This window comes from Girardinichthys multiradiatus, chromosome 7 (assembly GCF_021462225.1).
Source record: "Girardinichthys multiradiatus isolate DD_20200921_A chromosome 7, DD_fGirMul_XY1, whole genome shotgun sequence".
Lineage (NCBI taxonomy): Eukaryota > Metazoa > Chordata > Actinopteri > Cyprinodontiformes > Goodeidae > Girardinichthys > Girardinichthys multiradiatus.
In genome coordinates this window covers 21,788,864-21,797,007 of record NC_061800.1, presented here as the reverse complement: position 1 = coordinate 21,797,007, position 8,144 = coordinate 21,788,864, and the positions used below count along the sequence as shown (strand labels likewise).

The 8,144-nt window shown below is 39.4% G+C and overlaps 1 protein-coding gene and 1 long non-coding RNA gene across 2 annotated transcripts; one reads left to right on the top strand and one right to left on the bottom strand.

Annotated features, from left to right (window-relative positions):
- Positions 1-352: 352 nt before the first annotated feature.
- LOC124871918 lies at positions 353-1,679 on the bottom strand. Its single transcript, XR_007039160.1, has 3 exons — positions 1,578-1,679; positions 1,099-1,161; positions 353-610 (listed from the first exon to the last, which is right to left on the bottom strand). It is a non-coding gene; the product is annotated as an uncharacterized LOC124871918 (long non-coding RNA).
- Positions 1,680-2,011: 332 nt separating this feature from the next.
- LOC124871713 lies at positions 2,012-7,645 on the top strand. Its single transcript, XM_047371188.1, has 6 exons — positions 2,012-2,317; positions 4,697-4,720; positions 5,889-6,179; positions 6,403-6,429; positions 6,656-6,779; positions 7,468-7,645. Exons 1-6 carry the CDS (start codon positions 2,275-2,277, stop codon positions 7,595-7,597), a joined length of 639 nt encoding a protein of 212 aa, XP_047227144.1. The 5' UTR covers positions 2,012-2,274; the 3' UTR covers positions 7,598-7,645.
- The last annotated feature ends 499 nt before the right edge of the window (positions 7,646-8,144 follow it).

The following is an 8,144-nucleotide window of genomic DNA, read 5'->3' as shown; positions in this document are numbered from 1 at the left end:
GAGAGTTGAGGTGCACATTTAATTCTGCCGTGATTTGGGCAGCCGTGGTTTTATGTTTTTTGGATACAATCCGGGTTAGCACCCGAACATCCCTTTCAGACAGCTTCCTCTTGCGTCCACAGTTAATCCTGTTGGATGTGGTTCGTCCTTCTTGGTGGTATGCTGACATTACCCTGGATACCGTGGTTCTTGATAAATCACAAAGACTTGCTGTCTTGGTCACAGATGCGCCAGCAAGACGTGCACCAACAATTTGTCCTCTTTTGAACTCTGGTATGTCACCCATAATGTTGTGTGCATTTCAATATTGTGAGCAAAACTGTGCTCTTACCCTGATAATTGAACCTTCACACTCTGCTCTTACTGGTGTAATGTGCAATCAATGAAGACTGGCTACCAGGCTGGTCCAATTTAGCCATGAAACCTCCCACACTAAAATGACAGGTGTTTCAGTTTCATTGTCCAACCCCTGTAGGTCTGCACCAATAAACTGTATCTGATCAAATCTGGACAAGGTAGAAATGTGCCACAGTCCAAATGAGGGTTCATCCTCCTTGGCATCATTGTCAGCAGCTCCCTTTGAAGTCAGTCACCACATCTGCTGACCTCCCTGAAAACAATACAGGAACATTTTAGAGGACTCAGAATCAATCACTGTCATAGCTGGAAGGTCATGCTGGAAGGCAAAAAAGTAAATGTCTTCCAGTAAATATGAAGAAAAGTAAATGTGTTTTTTTTTTCTCTCTCTGTTTTTTGACAGCCTCCCCAACAACCAGTCAGCTCCAGCACTCCAAATCAACAACAATACAACACTGTTACCTTTGATTGTTTAAGAGTATTTTTTGTTACTGTTCTGTGTATTGATGCTGATATGTTCCAGTAATAATTCTTAATTTCTTGTTTTGTCTTGAGATATATTCTAATATCTACTACAACTTCACCCATGACTAGCAAATGCAAAACTAATAACATAAAACAAATGTTAAGTAACAGTCCTGCTGTAAATACCAACTTTGTGAAGGTCTTAAAATAATTTTATTCAAACATCTTGATTCAGCTCCTATTATTTTTAAGGACAGAAAAATTAGATCTTGTTACTTTGTGGTGCTTTGTATGCAACAAGGTTCAGCAGTTGATTTAAGCCATTCTCGTGTGGTTTACCTGGAAAAGAATAATAAAAAATTACTCATCTTCACAATCATGTTTAATGATAATGTCCCCATTTATGCGGCCATCGTTGACAAACAATCTATAACTTTAACTAAATTAACCATGCCAATATCACAGTATTTTACCAAGATGTGCTAGTTCAGTAGCTGGAATTACAATAAAAATTAGAAAATTATCAACGTTAAGAATGTAAGCTGTAATGGACATTTTAAAATGCTGAATCAGACACAATGAGATAGACCCGTCTAAACCCGCCATGTTTGCAATGAGCTACTGCAGTTAAAATACAACAAGCGAGTTAACATGCTTAATAAACTAAACCTATATAAAATATAATTGCTAAACTGCGATACAGAACAGTCAACTAAAGCTTCACAATAGCAAAATAATGTATTTTATCAACTTACTGTAAAAACATCCTTCTAAAACACCAAGAATGAACTACGTCCAATGCTGGAGCTGCTGGTATTTGGAACTATTAGCAGCTCCATGACCCATGTGACTTCCACATTCCATTCTTTCTATAGAAGTTAATGGGAGTGTCGTAACTCTCTTTCTATATGGCGCTGGGTTTAGGCATACCCAGGCCTTACTTTCAAAATAAAAGCCCAAGTTCCAAATCAAACCTGTACATATTTATTACTACTTGTGTGCAGCATAAAAGCTAATCAGCAGCAGACCCAACTAATGTAAACTATCACATTTTGAGGCTTTATTTGTACATGTCACTCGTTATCTAAGCTCTAAAACCAATTCTGAAAAATCTAAGGTTAGAGATCTTGATGCTGGAGCAGCTCTTATAATAGGAGCTGCAGCTTTTAGGCTCCTCTCTTCTGCCATTATGGAGGAAGGATCAGTGGGAGGAGGAATATTGCAATTCATTTATTGTTGCCAAGTTCATATCAGGTTTAACACAATGTTCGGTGATTTCTTTTTATTTTCACTTTCACCTACTTAAAAGACACATGCTTGGATTTTCCCTGGATTGGGATATGTAACCTCTATTGAGATCTGACGCTCACTCGGACCAGAAGGACTCTCAAAGACAAAAATTAACACAGATAACCAGACCGAGAAATTCAGAGGAAACCATAAGAAGGAAAAATGCAACACCTTTGTGTGGTACTGATACTGGCAATAGTCTCAGGTAAGTTATAAAATCAGTTGTTTTGCATAGGACATTTATTCTTAGATCCCTTTATAGAGTGGTATTTATTTACTAAATCATATTGAAAAAGAAAAAAGTATTTATTTGCTGATTCACATTGAAGAAAAAAATATTTATTTACATGCAAAGCAGCCTTTGTTAACATGCATTTAACGGTATGCAAGACTTTTGCTGAAATGCTTCTTTCACAGTTTGTTATTGCTTAATATGTGTCCACAGTGTTTTACATCAAATAGCAACTTCTGCATCTTTATCTTGACCTCCAACTTCTATGAAGCAAAATTAACACTTTTAACATTTTTCCAATTGTTGATGGGTACGCTGAAATTAGGTCAAATGTTTTTTCTGATAAAACAGTGTTGTCATGTTTAAAAGAGACATGTAAGAATGTTGTTTATTTTAAAATTTGGGATTCAGCAACTTTTAATTCAACACAAAGGTCAGTTCTTTAAAAGCCTCAGGATTTTACCTTGGAAAAGTTCAAAATACACTGCAGTGTGCAAATCCTTTATGTTCTTGATGTGCAGTCTAACTTTAGAATAGAAGAGATAGCAGGGCCTCAAGGGACACTAAGTTGTATGTCTTAAGAAGACTTAATGAATCACATGCATGATGTCAAATTTCTTTTTGCAAATGTTTCCTCGGTGTTGATGCAAAAAAGTGTCAAATAGTTAAGCCCTGACCCGGAGTACCTCAAGTCTCTGGATGTTGTGGGGCTGTCAGGGTTGACACCCTTCTTTAACATTGGGTGGGGGTTGATGACACTGCCTCTGGAATGGCAGACTGGGGTGGTGGTCCCCCTTTATAAGAAGGCTGACTGGAGGGTGTGTTCCAACTACAGGGGGATCACACTCCTCAGCCTCCCTGATAGGGCCTACGTCAGGGTATTGGAGAGGAGAGTCCGGCCTATAGTTGAACCTCGGCTGCAGGAGGAGCAGTGTGGTTTTTGTCCTGGCCGTGGAACACTGGACCAGCTCTATACCCTCTACAGGGTACTTGAGGGTTCATGGGAGTTTGCCCAACCGGTCCACATGTGTTTTGTGGACCTGGAGAAGGCATTCAACTGTGTCCCTCGTGGTGCCCTGTGGGGGTTGCTGCAGGAATACGGAGTTTGGTCTGCATTGCCGGCACTAAGCCGGACCTGTTACCGTGCATATTGGACTCCGACAAGACTGCCCTTTGTCACCGGTCCTGTTCATAACTTTTATGGACAGGATTTCTAGGCACAGCCAAGGGCTGGAGGGGGTCTGGTTTGGGGACCAGTGGATTTTGTCTCTTCTTTTTGCAGATGACGTGGTCCTGCCTGCCCCCTCTAGCCAAGACCTATAGCATGCACTGGGGCGGTTCGCAGCCGAGTGAAAAGCGACTGGGATGAAGATCAGATCCTCCAAGTCCGAGGCCATGGTACTCGACCGGAAAAGGGGTGCTTGTCCTCTTTGGGTTGGAGGGGAGTTCCTGTCTCAAGTGGAGGAGTTTAAGTATCTCGGGGTCTTGTTCACAAGTGAGGGAAGAATGGAGCGGGAGATTGACAGACGGATCGGTGCAGCTGCCACAGTAATGGGGACGCTGTGCCGGTCCGTTGTGGTGAAGAGAGAGCTGAGCCGAAAAGCGAAGCTCTCGATTTACCGGTCGGTCTACGTTCCTACCCTCACCTATGGCCATGAACTTTGGGTCATGACCGAAAGAACGAGATCCCGGATACAAGCGGCTGAAATGAGCTTCCTCTGTAGGGTGGCGGGGCACTCCATTAGAGATAGGGTGAGGAGCTCGGCCATCCGGGAGGGGCTCGGAGTAGAGCCGCTGCTCCTCCGCATCGAGAGGAGCCAGTTGAGGTGGCTCGGGCATCTATACCGGATGCCTCCTGGACGCCTTCCTCGGGAGGTGTTTCAGGCACGTCCCACCAGAAGGAGGCCCAGGGGACGGCCCAGGACACCCTGGAGGGACTATGTCTCTCGGCTGGCCTGGGAACGCCTTGGGCTCCCCCCCGGAGGTGCTGGAGGAGGTGTCTGGGGAGAGGGACGTCTGGGCGTCTCTGCTGAGTCTGCTGCCCCCGCGGCCCAGTCCCGGATGAAGCAGAAGACAAAGAGTATGAGTAGTTAAGCATTCACTCTGATTATTACTTTTAAATGTCTATATATTTAACAGCTTTTGTCTTCTGATCCATAAGCAAGTCCCAACACAGTCCAACATTGCTTAATTTTGCAAAAAGTTTATTTGTGTTGTAAAAAAAATCTCTGACAGCAAGAATAGCTTTTAGTGATGTTCCTTTATGGAAAGGATAGTTAAATTACTCAAGATGAATGAATCAAACACTTTCAATGTGACCACTCAAACTGTTCCCTTTCTTTCTGTTCGCAGGAATCATCCAACAAGCAACACAAGGTCAGTTTTTGTCTTAAACTGTATGTTGATAAGAATTGATGTTTTTATTTATGAGGGTGACTTGAAATTGACTCAAGAGTTTTGCACAGTACTAATTATCATGTGTAAAATGTTAAACATGGCATATTTCCTCTGGCCTGGTAGATCTACAGTGAACACCACTTTGTTGTTAAAGATGCAGCAAATTCTCATAATTTCACTCAAACATCGCATTGAAACCAGGGAGAGCGTTTGAGGCCACGCCAGGAGAGCGTTTTGTAGATGTGTGTTGTTTGTTTGAGCTCTAATCTTAGTTTTTTTCTCTCTCTTTTTCTGTTGAACTTTTCAACATTTTACAAATTCCCAGACAGAAAAGTGTTTTAGGTAATAACATTAGAATTAAAATTTTCTGATTTACACATTTGCAGTAAATGTCTCTACATGGCTCATTTAAGCTAAAGGTTTACTTGTTGTATATCTGAACACAATGAACATCATCTTACTAAGGGAGGACTTTCCTTTTGATTTTCAATTTTAAAAAATATGAAAATGTATTTATTAAAATTATAATATAAAGATATCATTTGTTTGCCCACCGCTCTCCTTATATGCTTAGATTTATAGGAAAAATTATGTTTTTACATTCAGGTTTCCTTCTAGGTTTTACTGAGAGAAAAATACCTGTTTTTACACAATAGTAACTGTGTTTATTTTTCAATTAAAAATGAGAAACATTGAATCTAGGTATATTAAGTCTAATAAACCAAATACGTAAACACTGCTAAGTAAAAAACTTTAATTGAATATGTTTCTTTAAAAGATTCAGAATGTGTTGACACAACATACAAAAAATTCATTTCCATTTGCAACCAAAACACTTTTGAGAGATGCCCAGAATAACCCAATACCTGGTTGCTAAAAACAGGATAAACATGCATATAAAAAAGGCAGTGATGTGTGTATCTGTCACTTAAAAGAGACAAAAATGGTTTCAGCTGTCCCCAGAGTTTGTTACTGATGTTCTGAAATTGATCCTCTTACTTGGTGACATTGATTTTTCTACAAATATGGGGAATTTTAAAGCTAGTGTTTAATAATTTTTATCTTATTAAAACATTTTCAGAGGTCTGTTAAAATGTTTGCATTGCAGAACATGACTAATTATCCTTGTTCCTCTTATCTGTTCTAGATGATACAAAGGATACTGTCACAGGCTACCTACATCAAGATCTGCTTCTACGATGTGACTGCAAGGGACTTAATCGGACAAGAGGATTTAAGTGGCAAATTACAATGAAAAAAGGGTTTTGCTACCTAAACAGCGGTGGAGATAACAACTGCACACGCCCTATTGAGACATTTAAAAACGTCAACATTGACAACTGCTCCATACGTCTGACCAGCATCACTGAGGAAGACACTGGCACTTATGTGTGTCTTTTTACCAGCAAAATATACACAAGAAATATTGTGCATTTAAGTAAGTTAATATTTTTCCTCTAAAAATTATTTACATTTGTTTATTAACAACTTTCTTCACCCGAGTCATATAACAGTTTTCAGCACACTATTTAAACTATTTTGTAAAACATGAAACTGTGACAATGAGACTTAGTCTTTTAACTTTAAGATGCATCTTTAACATTAGTGTATCCAACACCTACATTATGACGTTTTTAACAGCTTTTCTCTTCTCTTTGCAGAGGTCAACATGACCTCACTACCCTCAGGTTAGTTTTCATGATGAACTGTTTCAACAAAAGTTAAAACTTATGTGCTTTATTGCTTTTGCCAGATAAAAATGTATTCTAACACTGAACCCATATAACCACTAGTCATAACACATTTCACATAATATTACTTTAAAGATCTAATAACGTATCTGAAGGTATAAACATTGACATCTCATCCAAAAGACACTCAAATCCTTTGGTTATACTGTCCTTAACCACCCAGACTCCACCAGCAGCCAAGTTCAGGATCCAAGCCCCTCCACTGGAGCCCGCACCCAGGTGTATTTTCCAATCATCGCAATAACTGCAGTTCTTCTGCTCTTCGGCTGCATTTTGACAGTTTTATGGTGAGTGTTGCAGAATGCCAATTTAAACAACTCTTACCATATTTACATAAGAGCTCTTGCACCCTTAGTTTGCTCAGAATGATCATTTTGTTATTAAATTTCTGTATTTCTTTTTAAAAGCTGCTTCAAAATGTGGTTGATCGATTGGTATGAGGAATTTAAAAAAACTGAACACTAAATTTTTAAACAGACACACCAAAACACCTTAATTACTAGCATGATTGCACTCATAACGAACGATTGTTCCAAATCTACAAACATTTGAGAAGCAGTTTTTCTATATGTCCTTATAATGCTCGACACATTTAGCAGGTGCAGAAAAAGTTAAGAGCCTTTGACAACGAATAAAAGCAAGGCAGTGGTTGGACACCATCCAAGCATTTTATGTACTAATGTAGATAAATTATAATAATAACAGGGGATGTTTCAGTCACTTCAGAAATAACCTGATTTGTGGGAAAGGACCATTTCAGGCCATTCAAAAGCAATCAGAACCATAGGAAAGAACCATAATGGACTTTGAATTGTGAAATAAACCGTGTTGTACACGTTGTCGTTCTGCTGCCAGTTATTCCAGAGTTGCTCAACTCTTGGCAGCAGTGATGGAAAGTTTAAATTGGTTCCACTGTTAACTGCTGAAAGCTGTTTTTGACAGAGAGTACAAAATATTTCTCCATTCTTTCAACAGCAAACAAAGAAGAAATCTACCAATGATGGAGGTGAACCAGGAGTATACCTCCTGGAACCTCTGGAGATCATTGTGCAAAGAGGAAAAAGAAATGACCCTCATAAATGAAGAACATTATGGAGAACCCTGAGCATCCTCTTCATGAGACTGTTGCACAACAACAGAGTGTCTTCAGTCAGAGGCTTCTTCAGATCTGCTGAAAGACAGACGCTACAGGAGATCCTTCCTGCCCACAACAATCAGCATCTACAATGGGTCTTTGAAGAAACCTGCAACATTTATTTCCCTTTGGAATGAATAAAGTATTTTTGCAATAAATTGAATTGAACTGAATTGAATTGAAAACAACACGCTAGGTTCTAATACAGTTGTGTCATCAAACCTGTGTCAAACAACACGTCCCATCCTGCAAACCAACACATGTAATGTGATGTTTCTTATTACTTCATGGCAGGTGTTTATAATCTTTCTGTTCTGATTTAATTAGACAACCCCCTAAATCATTACAAACCTAATCTGATACCGATTATCTCTGACCTGCTAATAACTATAAAACCACTAACAGAGAAGGTGACTCCCAATAAAAACCTGAACATAATGCCTGGTTCTGATGGGAAGCTTTGGTTCCCCTGCATTCAGTTAAATGTTATTTTAAACTAAAACTCCAGTCTAGTCAC

What these genes read in the sequence shown, in the direction of transcription:
- LOC124871713 (XM_047371188.1), top strand. Translation starts at nt 2,275, where the DNA reads ATGCAACACCTTTGTGTGGTACTGATACTGGCAATAGTCTCAG. An exon ending in CATGACCTCACTACCCTCAG is followed by an intron (nt 6,430 to 6,655) that starts GTTAGTTTTCAT and finishes TTAACCACCCAG; the next exon opens with ACTCCACCAGCAGCCAAGTT. An exon ending in TGCATTTTGACAGTTTTATG is followed by an intron (nt 6,780 to 7,467) that starts GTGAGTGTTGCA and finishes TTCTTTCAACAG; the next exon opens with CAAACAAAGAAGAAATCTAC.